General features: G+C 36.5%; 1 protein-coding gene across 1 annotated transcript in view; it reads right to left on the bottom strand.

The window, feature by feature from the left end:
• Nucleotides 1–16,870, bottom strand: part of LOC117411436 (interferon gamma receptor 1-like) — a 40,643-nt gene that overhangs the window by 12,984 nt on the left and 10,789 nt on the right. The window contains exons 2-5 of the mRNA XM_034018975.3: nt 3,409–3,529; nt 2,987–3,147; nt 2,474–2,643; nt 897–1,062 (exon numbers count right to left, since the gene is read on the bottom strand). Of these exons, the coding sequence (XP_033874866.3) occupies nt 897–1,062; nt 2,474–2,643; nt 2,987–3,147; nt 3,409–3,529 (618 nt within the window). The remainder of the gene's footprint in view (nt 1–896; nt 1,063–2,473; nt 2,644–2,986; nt 3,148–3,408; nt 3,530–16,870) is intronic.

Raw genomic sequence — 16,870 nt, 5'->3', positions numbered from 1 at the left:
TTATGACTTGTTTAAAGCACAATGAAACGGCATTTATCTACAGCTACTTGCAAAGTAAAAAGAAGCCTTATGTAATTGAACCACATTAACAATGTTAATGCTGTGCTCATTTTTATAAATTTGAATTTTACTGACCATCTCCGTATGGTAACAGGCGTTTGTGAAAAACGGGACAACGAGCCAAAAACAGAATATTAAACTTAAATACTGTACTATATTATTATAATAAACGTTTGTTGTACTTACTCCCCCGCCATTCTCGTAAAATCCTCATTCAGCTGAATTTTCTTTTCATGCGATGCAGTTATCTATACAGAGCACATTTTTTTTTTAAACGCAAGTGGGTTTTTTCCCCAGACAAAAATGAATGCATAACTAATGCATTAATTAAAAAACAAAGGTACCGTAGCCAGTTTGAAATAAATCATTTCCTCACAAGTCAAAGTACTTCGCACTCCCTCCAGTGTGTCCGAAACTGGTAGTTGAAACACAAGCGAATCAGCTCAACTACCTGGTACAGTAGAATGCCAGTGATTATACAAAGAAACTGGGTGGTGGGAATGTCTGTCAGTCAACCCATAATAACTTTTTTTAAACGGAGGTTGGAACATCAAGTAAACTAAAAAGCTGCTTGGTTATTCTATCACGTAACTAAACTCAAAACCGGATTGGTTAATCTATCTTGCTTGCCTTGCCCTAAAGCCGGCCCTGACGTTAGATGCAACACTTTCTCTAACTACAGGCAACATCATACACGATGAGCGAAATATGGATTACGTATTATCTCTGATAACAGAGTACCCGCGTATTACCAACTCAAAATGCGTAGCGGATATGCAAAATGCGTAGAGGTTAGCAGGTCTGCAAACATCATAATGTATATTTATAGAACATACCTAGAGGTTTTTGTTTGGGATTGTTTCCTGTGCAGCTTTCATCTGTGCTGATTACTTGTATTCCAGACATACTGCCACTAAATGACAGGCAATAATCTTCCTCTTTTGGCAACACAAAATCGCTTTCACATTCTCTCTTCTTGCAGGTAAAACGTTTTGAGGATGCCTGCAAAAAGGTAAATGAATTTCATGTCAATCACAGCCACTAAAACTGATTACTACATCAATTGCGAATGTAGATGGTTTAATGTACCTCTTTACTGTTAAATACTCTAAACTAAAGACAACCTCTGTCTTCTGCTTTCGTCTGCTATTACAATTTTTTTTTAAGTAGTATGAAGAAAATGGGTTGGCTTTACAATGCTTTTGCTCCAGTCTACTTTTATAGGTGGAATAAAAAGCCAATAATGTTTCAAACTTAGAAATAAACATAACTTTGGTGTAACAGGGACAGCTTCTCAGATGCATGTGTGTGTTTTCAGGAGAGAGAGTTTTGTTTACAGGGCAGAAAAAAGAGCAGAGGACTAGGGGTCCCCTTCAGCCCCCAGCAGCAGTAGAATCTTGTTATTGTATTCTGACTGACAACACTTTTCATATCTCCTTAACGTTTTACCCCAATTTGGCTGTTAAAACACATTTTCTCCACTAGCCAACAGAAAAAAGAAAAAGGTATTCCATTGTAGTTTGTTCTAATGAACTCAAATGTTACACACTGTCAGGGTATGTTTAAAAATGCACTGTATATAACATTAATATAGCATTTAGATTTCAAGACCATGTGACTAACATACTTTGCATAAAATATTTTCTAAACAACGTGGTTAAAGCAGGAGAAAGGCAGACAAAAATCAAGCTCATCCTATCGACTTAATTTGCTAAACTTAAATAAATGACCAACAAAATAATGATATACTGTTCTGTACATATGAAACGTATCTATTTTTAAAAACATGAAGCAATTCAGCCAAACTTTAATTCCAGAGCAAGGTATATTAGTTTGAATGAATCAATTTATAGGCATTCACTTCGTCCTTAACACACTTCGTTGCTTTCACTCTCGTTAGTATTAGCATCCGAGGTCATCAATGTGGGAGGGCACCCGTCCAGTGATTGGCCAAAACAGGCAAATGGGAAGGGCAGACAAGCCTCCCTTAGCTATTTTTTTTGTCGGCTTTACTCAGCATTCCATGCAAGACAGCTGAAGAAGTGGAAGAATATGATTGGCTAACAATGTGTTAATCATAACTATAGAGGAGACAAGAGTGCGTCTGCCTCCTCTGAACATACAGCGGTCACGGAGAGGTTAATATGTATCGGACGGCGCCTAAAAAAAGCTATGTATTTATTGTTATATTACATACTACGTATAAATAAATGAATACATAAAAAGCCCTGCATCCTGACAAGCCGCCACTGCAGGGGATCATAAAAGAAGACTGGTTGGTTGCGATTCCTTAACCAGCTGGTGGGTGTAGAGCTCCAGGACACATCTCGCGGCTACTAGACAGGACCCAGACGTTAATTAAAAAGTTACAGCACAACTTCAAGAAACCAAATACATTTCCAGACTGGCTTACCTGATCTGGCTCATCTTTCTTCCTGTATTCAACCGTATACTCATAGTCAATGCTGAATTTTCGTTTCAGGGATGGGTTCTTATTTTTGTACACATAAAAAGGATGTTCAAATAGTATCTTGAGTGTTCTTCCTTTAGTTGTCAGATTTACATTGGGAAAATCTAACATGCCTGAAATACCAAATAGGTCATTATTGGTATAAAACAAGCATTTAATAAAGTAGCACTGAGTATCACTGGTGTACATACATACAGTTTTTACTGGAGGATAGCCACGAGCAAACTTGAAATCATAAAATGCACAGTGTACTAAATTAGAAGCCAGTATCGCAAAGCAAACAGTATATTGAGGCTTGAATTATTTATATTCATTGTACAGTTCTATATATGAAGTGTGCCATTTTATGGTTACTGTAAGAAACTTGCCAAAACATTCTTTGTGCACGATGCATTAATGTTCTGTTTTAGAAACAGCTGAAGGTAAGAAATTACATTAAAATGCACTTTAACTTACAGATATTCTTTAAAGAAAACCTTTGGAGAGAAAGGGTGCTGTGTTCCACTCCGGCAAAAGCTTTTATGGTGAAATAATAATGTTCTTCAATATCATTGGCGAAGGAGGAGACATTGCAATAATGATGTGAGATGTTCTCAACAGAATTATTAAACTCTGAGCTGTAAAATAGGATTTCAAAGATTTCAGAGACTGTAAATGGGATGCTATGTAGTTTATTTATCACAGTTGTATGCTCTACTAAAAGGGAAAAAAATAAATCTTGAAGGTATGTAGTTAAACAGATCACTAAACCTAGCTTTACAAATGATAAAACTATCACATCCTATCTTATAGCAAGAGTTACAGCAACATGAGCAGATTAACATTTACAGAATATTGTATTGGTATAAAGGTAAAGAGTGATGCTTGAATCCACTTACGTATACCGTACCACCTCCACAGTGAATGTTGGTTTTAGAGAGGTGTCGCTGTAGTTCCAATAAAGAAAAGTCTCAAAATTCCGACATGACAGTGACGGGTTGGTTGGTTGAGGAATAGAACCTACAAGAATGAAAAAATAAAAACTCACAAACTTCAAAAAGCTAAATAAATAGATTTGAATGTATAAACTAACAAGGAACACAGATGCACAAACAAATGACATATTACACAGAAAATTACACGGAAACAAAAAAAAAATAGTTATTTACTTGGATGTCCATTTTTCCCTCAAATCAGAAAAAATGCCATTAACTGACTTGTTTACAAGCAATACACTGTTTGACCACAGTTCCCCTCTCATTTAAGTTAATTTACTGTACATACACAGGGAACAGCAGTCACATATATACCCGTCACAGCTGAAATACAAAATTAGAGCCATCTGCTTTATGAAAAAGTATCTCACATCCACTACATTCGCTGTAGCACAGAGAGATACTGAAGTGGGACAAATGGACAGGTTCCTCCATATAGCGCCAGATTCTGGTACGACAGTACTTTTATTACAATTGGATTAATGGTTCTGTACAGTAGATACTGCAGGAGTAAAAATGTAAGTGTATGTTTGAGTGCTTCCACTATATTTTGCCATTGGTGATATGTAGCCCCAGGGTGGCTAAGCAACTTGAATATCTAATATTTGGACATCCCTGTGAGAAGTATAGTGGTCTCCAGCTAAGAGAACACCCCTCAGGAAGCTGTTCTATTAGCCGAAGTGTTCTTTAAGACGACCACCAGAAACAATATGAATGAATCAATCAATAAATAAATATTTATTACTTGTCATGACGCAAGTGCATCAGCATATGAAATGAACAGAATAAGAGAAAAGCAATAGGCAAGTGTATGTTAATAAACTTAGTAAGCTGCACGGTTAAATGCGCCAATGCACTTTTTAATCAACAAATAAACAAAAATAACAAAAAAAATGAATACCTGTACAAAAATTATTTAACAGAATGATAAAGCAACTCACAAGAACAGGAGACGCCGTTTTTTTCAGGAGCTGGAACAACTTTTTCATTATAGCTTTAATAAAGATTAGTCGCTTATTAACATGTTGCGATCTCGTTTGTACATGAAAAATGAAGGCTTGGCCTATTTAAAGCCCATTAAGTTGTTTGACAGAAAAAATAACTAAGTTAAATCAAATAAATTTCTAAATTAAGCCCTATATATAAATAAATGTATAAAAACAGTGAAGCAATATGAAAAATAATAGCATCGACAGTACAATAATGGTCTGTTTTGATTAGAGGGTGAGCATTAATTGCATTATTACAGAAATGTTATGCAATCTATTCAAACAGTGCGAAAATCCAAATCACTTACTGTATATAAAAGAGATAAGAACTAGTGTTCACACCAAACTGACTTTATTCCAAGTACAGTATCATGTTAATTCAAAGAATCAATATTCCATTAAAAAAATTATAACATTAACTTACTAATAGCAATAGTTTGTACTTCTGACTGGCAGCAGTAAAAAAAAAAAAGGAGACCAAAAAATAAACATAAAATGAAGCAATCTTCTGTTTAAAAAAAAAGTATTAACATCACTCGAGTCTCGGAATAGCAAAAAAAAAAAAAAAAAAAATCAACACAGCCTTCTGTAATCTGGCTCAACAAAAGACATTAAAGTTGAATCCGGTACCCTCCACAATTGAAATTGGTTGCATGTCATTTGCGATCGTCTCAATAATCAATTATGTTTTCAGCCTGAATGTTATCGCACTTCCTAACATTTCGCTTATGTGTCTGGGCCCCACCACCTTCATGCTAGATCAAGCTTCAGTAGAAGCAGACTAGTCACGTGACCAAAAGCATGCTGGACATTGGGAGGTGACTATCCAATGACAACGATGCCATGTGACAAAGGTAGGAAGTAATAAAAAACAAACACAAAAAAAACGAGTAGCTGTTATTTGCAGACACCCGCTTCGTAATATTTGACCTTTTTTTGAAAAAAGTTTAAACGATTAAGCAAAATTAAAAATGTTTAACACTTTACTAATGTTTAAACTCTAAACAATTTACACCCCTAACGCAGAGAATACTGTACATACACTGCCTGGCCATTGGTTTGGGGCACTGTTTTACTCTGATCACTGCCATGATTATGTGGCATAGACTCCACAAGGTGCTAGAAGGTGTTTTGAGGGATGTTAATCTATTCAGTAATCAATATTTCACACAACTGGTGCAGAGAAATAGGCACAGGATCATGATGATAAATGTGTCGCTCATGTTCATCTCAAACGTGCTTCATTGGATTGAGATATGGGGTTTGTGGTGGCCATGGAGGATACCTGAATTCTCTGTCATGCTCCTGAAACCATTCGCTCACAATTCTGGCACAGATGCTGCGTAAGTAAACTGCAGCCTTCCAGAGTATTCAGGGCCCAGGTTATACCAGGAGAACATGCCCCACACCATGGCAATGTCAAATGTGGTTGGTCAGGTTCTAATAAAGTAACCAGACAGTGTATATTTGTGTAATAAGAGATGTGAACTCATCAAATAATAAATGGGATTTCAATGCTTAAGATATCATCCCCCACCATGGCTGTAAAGAGAAAATTAGAGCTAAAATCACCATGATCTACATTCACTGCAGTATGCACACATAAATAGATATAACCTTGATATACAGACAGACATATACCCCCAGATCCTGACACTATCAATAAAGGGATGCCTTAAGCAAGTTTCAGCAGAACTGGATAAGTGGTTCTCCAGATATATGTAAAACTGACATGCACGTATGGCTGCCTCCACTGTACAGTATACCCATTGCAGGGGTTATGAAGACTCTTATGGGTGATACAATAGGGAAGAACCTTATAAAATACAGGTGAACCAGGCATAATCACGGGGTACAGAAACTGAGATAAGTGGTTTATCCATACCTGTTACTGTAATAAGGTGATAAAAAGTTGTTGAAAATGAGTCACATTTTTAAATAAGTTAATCCATTCTTTTATTACCCCCCTCCCCCATTCAAAAGGAGTTAATTTTAGACTGGCTTTAAAAATATGACCTTCACTTTCTTAAAACAGTAACTTCAAATTCATATGTGGTCGGGAGTTTATTGCATGAAGACTGCATGTAGTATTTTTTTTTTTAAACTTTCTGCATATTTTCACAATTTTCTACTAGTCTTGCCACATAAATTGAGCCATTGAATTTGAGAGCTGGAATATATACATCACAAACAATAGGTTACAGATAATAGCACATAACTGTTGTTGGCTGTAGTCTTGCAAAATGTCCTTTTGGAAACTACAAAAGCACTGATCAGATGACAAGCTGCAGACTGTACAACCAACATCTTTATTTTGCAACTTCCATTAAAAAAAAAAAAAAAGGTTTTTCTTGTTTGGGGAACTAAAACTCAAGATAAGGTCAAGCAATCAAATTCTGCTCTTGTTTTCCCAAGCTGTTATTTTAAAAGGAACTAAAATATTTTGCCAAAGCAAAATAGTCTTTGTTTCATGTGGTTAAGGGCTATACTTTATACACTATCCAATAAATATTACCTAATGTGTATCAGATTCACCCCATTGGTTTCATATTTTCCATTATAGTACATGTGTATTTCTTTTTTGAATAGTATATTTTTTATGAACACAGTGTACTTCAAGACATCTCAATTCTGTATTCCTGCCACATTCCTGTGTTCTACCTCTAGAGGTCACGTGAAGGAATGACTCGTATGAAAAGTGGTTGCTGAAAGCTAGTGTTTCTGGGAGTTGTTTACAAACTGCCACAAGAAACTCCTCAGTTAACAGATAACTTCCGACGACTGTTTTCAACGTTCATACAGTAATATACCATTAAAGAATCAGTGAACAAAATTCAAATTGTGGCAAACAAAATAATTCCATGAATTTTCGCGGTTTTGCACTTGCATTAGCTAAATAGATAAAAAATGTGCAGTTCTGAAAGAAACACATGTTACAGCACATATGTATTTTATTTTAAAACACAGTATATGGTACTACTTCATGTAAAAAGAAGCTCTCAGTTTCTATGCATTATTATTATTATTATTATTATTATTATTATTATTATTATTATCATCTACTTCTTAGCAGACACCCTTATCCAGGGCGACATACAGTCGTAAACAAAAATGCATTTCAAGAATAACAGTACAAGTAATAATACAATTAAGAGCAAGATAAATACAATGACTTTGGTTCTAGCAAGTACAAGTATGACAAAATACGATTCAATAACGAAGCAGATAACACAGTGTCAGTGATAGTTACATCAGGATATAATTAAGTACAAAATACTACAGATTAAATAACACTTGACAGATTACAGTACTCTAAAGTACAGGATTAAATGCAGTAAAATAGGGGCAGATAAGAGCAAGTAAAGCGCATTTAAGGAAGAGTGGTAAGTGTCCAGAGGAAGAGGTGAGTCTTGAGGAGGCGCCGGAAGGTGGTCAGGGACTGGGCAGTCCTTACATCTTTAGGAAGGTCATTCTACCACTGCAGGGCGAGGGTGGCGAAGGAGCGGGCTCTGGAGGCAGGGGAGCATAGAGGAGGTAGAGCCAGTCTTCTAGTGCAGGCGGAGCGGAGAGGTCGAGTGGGGGTGTAGGGACAGATGAGGGTCTGGAGGTAGCTGGGTGCAGTCTGGTCAAGGCATCTGTAGGCTAGTACAAGAGTCTTGAACTGGATGCGAGCGGTGATCGGGAACCAGTGGAGTGAGTGGAGCAGTGGAGTTGCATGGGAGAAGCAAGGCAGAGAGAACACCAGGCGAGCAGCGGAGTTCTGGATGAGCTGGAGCGGACGGGTGGCGGACACAGGGAGGCCAGCCAGGAGGGAGTTGCAGTAGTCTAGGCGGGAGAGTACCAGGGCCTTGAACAGGAGCTGGGTGGCGTAGTTGGTGAGGAAGGGTCGGGTTATTCTCTGTTTGTTTGTTTGCACTTGCACTTCCTGGATCATTTCACCTCAGTAGTGTCTTCTGGGTCAAAGCATTTTACTGGCTGAAAACATGTCAGTCACTTGAGGAAGCAGCTGGTTGGTTAAAGACAGGAAAGAATCCATTAAGAGCGGGATTTCCTAAACCAATTACAGTATCATGTGATGGAAATACATACTGGTACAAGATAAGATTTACTGGACTTTTTTGGGGTTTGTTTTGCCTTACCTACTTTAAGCAAATTACAAACACATGTAACAAATCACAAAAATCTTTTAGTCACCCACATATGCTTAAAACTTTCTGTGTTTCTGAATACCTCTAATAAAATGAATTTCTTACTTTAAATGTTGTACTAACTGGATAATACATTAGAATGAATTCTGAAAAATACCTTTGTTAAATACCATATTTTGCACTTTGTGTACCTATAATAGTAGAGTTCGGTTCAAATGAAGAAATCAGAAATTGTGGTAGACATCCTTCTATGGTTTTGTTTTTTCAACTGGGACTATCCTAATAGTCATAAAAGTATGAGTCAATTTTATGTCAAGTACTTTTGAAATTGCTAATGCAGCTGTTTCTGTGGTATGTTTCTGGAAATTTAAATGAAAAGAACCGCAGCAAATACTGGAAAGTAACATTCAAAACTGTTTTCTTAGATTAGACCAGTAAACACATACATAAACAAGTTCTCCTTTTCAGGGTCTATAAAATCATGACAACATTTTTAATTATATAGTACCATTGTTATTGATGTTACAAAATAGCAAAATTAAAGTCTACATTTTAGTATTGTATATAGTGATTTTAGTGCTAGTGCTGCACCAAAAAGGAAGAGGCATATCAGCAGCTCTCCTGGTTTGCCTTTTTGGAATCCAGGTCAGGTGTCTGGCTGAGCAGGAGATGCTAAAACCTGCATCCTTCCTCTTGACTTGTGATATTAGAAGACTGTAGATAGATTGCTTAACAGCAATTACCATGAACATTGTGTAAAAAAATAAAAAATTAAATAATAATAAAATAATAATAATTCTAATGTGTACAAAAACTCATCTGACTTGATTTTTTACACAATCTCTTTTTGATTGTTTGATGTTTGAATTTGCTTGGATAATTATTGTAGTTGCCTAGCAGCCTGGGGCTTTCTGTACTTCTTCTTCCATTCAAGTCATGTAAGATGTGATTTTTCAACTCTGCAGCAAAGCTGAAATCTATCACCAAAAGAACAAAATGCACCACAAACTCTAGACAAGGTTCAGATATGGTCTTATTACTTACTTTATTATTATTATTATTATTATTATTATTATTATTATTATTATTATCCCCATAGGCTGGGGTAGCCTATTGTTTTTGTTAGGATTATTAGGCTTCCAAGCCACAGGCTGGGGAAGCCTTTTGTTTCTGTTAGGATTATTATTATTATTATTATTATTATTTTTCTTCTTTCTGCCGAAACCTCATCGCAGAAACAAAAAATCGGGTTTGTAGGTAGGTGGCTATGTGCAGATAACAGGTGAGGCGTCCAATCTTGCGCAAGTCACATGGTTTGGCAGCCATATGGGATTTTGCGAAATTTATTGAAACGCCTATGCTTCGGAAACCGCTTACTCTAGAGTTCTGAAAATTGCTATACATGTTGAGGGATAGTCCTTGATTAACATTTGAAGCTGATTGGTTATGTGGTTTGGCAACCACATCGATTAATGTCATAAAAATGTCAAATTCTCAAAATTCAAACATCATCTTCTCTGAAACCGCTTATCCGATTGAAACAAAAATTGGAATAAAACATCTCAGTATGGTCCCTCTATTCCGCTTGTTCAAAGGAAGTTGCTACTGTGAAAATCGTGGCGTCCACGCTGCATGACATCATCAACACACGCAACTGGCTATAAAACCGCCTATGCTGCACCAAAATGCACGAAATTTCACACAGATGTAGAGGACTATGGGATGTTGTGCCATGGTAAATATGGCAGCCTTAGGTCACATGGTGTGGCAGCCATCTAAGATGTAATGATATTTTTTGTGCAATTTTCAAATGTCTTGTTCTCATCAACGGTAAACATTACAACTGTGAAAAAATTTGTACATAGTGCGTTCATGTCCACGATTGATTCTACTAAAGGAAACATTGATCAGTCACATGGTGTGTCAGCTATGTTGGATTTTGCGTAAAACACTTAAACAACAATTCCTAATGAGCCTTTTGGCTTATTGACTTGAATCATGACTACACGTTATCTTTGTACTGTCCTTTAAAAAAGTTACTCAGCAAAAGTTCCTACATCAACAAACATGACCGCCATGAGCAAATCAATATGGGCACTGATGCCAATTTGCCCACTTTTTACCCTGAAATGACACATTCTCACCACTGGGGACAGCTTACCATGGCAATTGAGCAAAAAAAAAATCTTACAGGCAGCCATGTTTTTGGGTGGTGTCTGTCAAGAACCGTTTCACTAAGTGATGTACCTTAAAACACAGTAATTACAGTGGAAAGGCTGGCGTTACAAAACTGTACACACTGTCTCTCACACACACTAAGTATTACAAAAAATTACTGAGCTCGTGTAGTACAAAGAATGTGTTAACCCATTTTTTTTTTTTTTTTAAACACGACTGCACAGAAGGTACTCGGGGGAGGGGGGGGGGAACATCTTAAAGCACAACACACTCGAAACAATTACTTATTCATGGAGAAAACCCTGAAAAAGCGGATATTTTTGTATAATTCAAGCTACTGTGTCTGTAATCCATTTTAAAGATGCTTGTGAGAAAGGGGGGCGTGACTTTGGAGCCCTCGTTTACATTTAAATATGTATTTTTGCTAAACAAACACTTAGACAAAACACTTCACAATCGCTTGCTCTATAAAATACCGCTGGAACTGTAAAGATCGCTTACTTATTCACTCACACACAGTAAAACTTACAAAAAAAGACTGAGCTCGGGCAATACAAGAATGTGTTGTTTTAATCTATAAAACACGACTTCACAGAAGGTACTTGAAAACAAAACATCTTAAAGCAGAACACAATTGAAACAATTACATGTTTAATACATCAGCTTTACAAGTCACACACACACAGACACACACACACACAGACACAGAGACACACACACACACACACACACAGACACAAACTCCATTGCAGCCATCTTAGATTTAATGTAATTTTTTGTGCAATATTCAGAAGTGTTGTTCTCATGAACAGTAAATAGTACAGCTGTGAAAAAAATTAAACATAGTGCCTCATGCCCACGATTGATTCTACTTAAGGAAAAATAGATCGGTCACATGGTGTGGCAGCTATGTTGGATTTTGCGTAAAACACTTAAACAACAACTCCTCATGAGCCTTCCGGCTTATTGACTTGAATCTTGGGTATACGTTATCTTTGTACTGTCCTGTAAACAAGTTATTCAGGAAAAGTTCCTATTTGAACAAACATGGCTGCCATGAACTGATCAAACTGCATGACATCATCAACATATGCAACTGGCTATAAAACTGTCTATGCTGCACCAAAATGCACGAAATTTCACACAGATGTAGAGGACTATGGGATGTTGTGCCATGGTCAATATGGCAGCCATTGGTCACATGGTGTGGCAGCCATCTTAGATTTAATGCAAATTTTGCCCAATTTGCAAAAATGCTGTTATCATGAACGGTAAATAGCACAGCCATGAAAAAATGTCTACATAGTGCAATAACCAATGCACATAAAATTTACGATGACTGCTTGGAAGCCGTAAAGTTGCTCGCAATTCTAGTTATTATTATTATTTTTCTTTCTTCCGAGACCTCATCGCAGGCTTATGAAAATAGGTGTGTAGGTAGGTGGCTATGTGCAGGTAACAGGTCAGGTGTCCAAACTTGCGCAAGTCACATGGTTTGGCAGCTATATTGGATTTTGCGGAATTTGTTAAAACACCTATGTATCGGAAACCGCTTACTGCAGAGTTCTGAAAATTGCTATACATGTTGAGGGATAGTCTACGATTAACTGTTGTTAATATGAAGCTGATTGTGGTTTGGCAACCACATCGATTAATGACATAAAAATATGAAATCATCAAAATTCAAACATCTTCTCTGAAAGCGCTTATCCGATTGAAACAAAAATTGGAATAAAACATCTCAGTATGGTCATCTGTTACGCTTGTTCAAGGGAAGTTGCTACTGTGAAAATCATGGCGTCCACACTGCATGACATCATCAACATACGCAACTGGCTATAAAACTGCCTATAACTTCTTACCGGCTGCACCAAAATGCACAAAATTTGACATGGATGTAGAGGACTATGGGATGTTGTGTCGTGGTCAATATGGCGGCCTTTGGTCACATGGTGTGGCAGCCATCTTGAATTTAATGAAAAGTTTGGACACTACTCAAAAGTCGTCTTCTCATGAACGGTAAATAGTACAGCTGTGAAAAATGTTGTACATAGTGCACTCATGTCCACGATTGATTCTACTTAAGGAAAAATGGATCGGTCACGTGGTGTGGCAGATATGTTGGATTTTGCGTAAACACTTAAACAACAACTGCTCATGAGCCCTTTGGCTGATTTACATGAATCTTGGGTATACGTTATCTTTGTACTGTCCTCTAAAAAAGTTACTCAGGAAAAGTTCCTACATCAACAAACATGACTGCCATGAGTCAATCAATATGGGTGACATGCCAGTTTTGCAAATTTTTCACCCTGAAATGACACATTCCCACCACTGGGGACAGCTGTTAACATGGAAAAGTCTGCAAGGTATAGAAAAAATATAGCAAGGTATAGAAAAAAATATGTTTGTAATTTATTAGATGTGACTTTTTGTTGTTTTACAAAACTGGTGTGTTTATATGAGCACTACAGGTAATGCAAATAGTATAATTTGTAATGCATAAATAGTTTTATATAGTATGGTTAAGTTCTGCTAAAGGTCAAATTTAAAGCTGGCTGTAAAACTTCCAATAATTTCTTATTGACTGCAGACGGTTGTTATATAACATGCAGAGTTCTGATTGAAGCCAAAATGAGCATAAATGATGCAAGTATGATTATCTTTTATGGTTGTTCAAGGGAAGTTGCTACAGTACAAAACATGGCTGCTGTGGGCCAATGAGATTTCAGCATTGATCATCTAACCAATGATTCCAATATTTTGGCCAATATTGACACAGTCAGCTGTGTCCAAAATGATTTGTGATGATAACGTTTCATCGATAACAACCAATGCGCTTCAATTTCACACTAACTGCTTGGAAGCCGTAAAGATGCTCGCAACTCTAGTTAATAATAATAATAATAATAAATAATAATATTATTATTATTATTATTATTATTATTATTATTATTAATTTCTTAGCCAATGCCCTTATCCAGGGCTACTTACAGTTGTTACAAAGTATCACATTACACAATATCACATTACATAATACAACCTTACAGATAAGAGCAGTTATAAAGTACAGTAAAATCAGTAGAAAATAAGATCAAACTCTGTTTTTCACATTCAATACTACAGAGCAATTTTTTTTTTCCCAGTTATCGAATCCAAGGACAGAATAACAGAGCGAATTGCATTGTTTAAAATTACAGCACATTGCTAAGCAGGTCCAAGATCTGATGTTGCTGCAAGTTGGTGGGCTTAGGTATTACTTTACTCAGAGCATTTGTCGCACATACTCTCAGGAACAAAGGAAACACCATCCATTCTAATGTTTTAGTACATTATGCAAACCACAAATGTCATCGCTCACTATTGCGACATTGTGGCTGACTTGTAAACACCAGAAAGGAAATGGTTTCAATCCAATCTGAAGGAGAACTTCATTATTCACATGGGCTAAAACAAAATTATTGTAAAGTTGAACAATACAGGGTTCTGATCAGCATTTTGGATCTGTCTAAGCTTGTACTGTTTGTTAGAACAGAGCCTAATAACAAAACACTAAAATTGTAAAAGCGTTTTTTTCTAATTCCTCAGGAAGCTAATGACACTGAAAATGGCTGCCTGCATGTCATTTTTTAGATAAGGCAATAACTCAGACAGCCAGTCGGTTCCAGTTCGTGTATTCAGGCAGTCGCGTCTTTACACTGGAAGTGATACTTGGCAGGAGCGCTGTGTTACTGTGTTATTGTTTTATCTTGTTGTTGCACAGGATGATTAGGGGACAGGAACTGCCACCATGGAGCCTGCACAAACCCCAGAGGACTACCCTCACTGCACACAAAACAGCACGCACACGCACCACTTTCCCAAGTGGGGAAGTACACCGTTTTGTGCATGGAGGATTGTGGTTGTGGAGTGTTCATTTTGTTTGGGACTGTAACCCACCATGTAACCCCCAATACCATCGCCGGTAAAGTGGCAGCTTCATTATTTATTATTTGTCAATAAACACGAACGTTTGCACTGAAAAGTACTGTCCGGACAGTCAATTTGTACACCACATCACTCACATCCTGTCACAGAGTGTAACAGCAAACAATTCACATCAAGATTCATATCGCAATATGATTATGTGCTTTTTGGTTATTTCAGATGCACTGCAGATTATATGCTAATAAAGAACTTTTAGGGCTCCAGACAAACTTTTTGACTTAGACAATGTACTGCCAAATCCAATACATTTGTATTAGATCAGATTGTTATCGTTCTTCTTGCACTTCAGTTTAAAACATGTGATATGCAAGCTTTTATTATTATTATTATTATTATTATTATTATTATTATTATTATTATTATTATTATTATTAGATATTTTGTAAAAATAAAGAGCATTTAGTTTTAAAATCTTCTGTGTTCGAAAATTAAGTGCGGGCCTGACACAGCAGGTGGGTGAAAAAAACACTGTCAACTTCATTAGTGGTTGTCACTAAACATTTATAAACATACATCTGAAAAACATTCTTGAAGCCAAGTGATCGGTTATCTGAAACAAAGGGCATCAAATCAATACTTTTGAGCACCACTGTATACAGACTATTCTTTAGCACCATAGTCCTGACTCAAGCATAAAGATCAGTGTATGTATTTTTAATTTGTGGTTTTGACTTAACACATTTGGAACCAGCAGCACATTTCTTTTCACACTTGCTTTCAAATGTGTGACTTTAAGCTTTCGAAACCAGTCACTTTCAAATATTGGTAAAGAATGGGTATAGAATGAACATATTGTTATATACGTGATTCTGTCATTATATGTAAATCTCTAAAGTGTGACATATGGACAACAGACACCTCCGTCTGTGGGGGACAATTAAGCCACCTTTTTATTTTATGGCATCTTTTTATATACTATGCGTCCTTTTCATAAAATTTTAAGGACTGTTTAAAATAATTTTTTATTCAGCACTATTTTTTAAAGATCATATTGATAAAAAAAATACAGTTTACAGTTCATGAAGCCTTTTCTTAAATGTTTGAGAGGATTAAAACATTTTTTTTCAATTTTCAAAGCACTGTTTAATCTAAGCTTTTTAAAACACAATTGGAAAAATTACTTTAACTTTTATGAATACTGGCAGGTAGAGCCCTATATAAAATTATGTTACACAAAACAGACATCTACATTTTTACATCTGAATACATTTATTTAAATGTCAATGTATTTTATTTATATAGTACCTTTCATACCACAGTATCTCAAAGTGCTTTTCATTTTGGTTAAAACAGAAAGAAGTATGCAATATTAATAAACCTATCGCTGTCTCGACCTTTCTGCTCCCTCCTATCTCCAGACTATAATTTCTCCCTACACTCCCTCTCGCCCCCTCCGCTGCTGGCAGATTATCTGTAACCCCCCTTCACTCCCCACTTCCAGAGCCCGCTCCTTCTCCACCCTTTCCCCTCACTGGTGGAATGACCTACCCACGGATATCAGGACTGCTCAGTTCCTGACCACCTTTTGGCGCCTCCTCAAGACACACCTGTTCAGACAGCATCTGTAAACCTCAACTCTCGACTATACTGGACCATATGGCACCCAAGTGTTCCAGTACTTGCATCAACTTGTACTAGCACTGAACTGCTCCATACTTTGCCGTATTCTACTACTGCTCTTAATTATAACTACTTCCTGTATCTGGTATTGTTTTTACTCTTATAGGTATCTATATTCAAGTTTTTTGTAATTGCTCTTATCTGAAATCGTTCTCATCCACTTATTGTAATTACTATGTGCTCTTAATGGACTTTACTCATATAAGCAAATATTTTTACTATAAGTTAACAGCTCCTAGTCAAACTCACTCTTAAATGTAATTATTTGCTGTATTCTTTATTTTGCTCTTATTTGAATTTGATCTTATTTTCTACTGATTTTACTGTACCTTATAACTGCTTATCTGTAATGTGACATTCTGTAATCTGATATTTTATACTGTGATATTTTGTACTGTGATGTTTTGTAACAATTGTAAGTCACCCTGGATAAGGGCACTAGCT

Source organism: Acipenser ruthenus, chromosome 6 (genome assembly GCF_902713425.1).
Source record: "Acipenser ruthenus chromosome 6, fAciRut3.2 maternal haplotype, whole genome shotgun sequence".
Classification (NCBI taxonomy): Eukaryota; Metazoa; Chordata; class Actinopteri; order Acipenseriformes; family Acipenseridae; genus Acipenser; species Acipenser ruthenus.
This window is presented reverse-complemented; position numbering and strand designations above follow the sequence as displayed.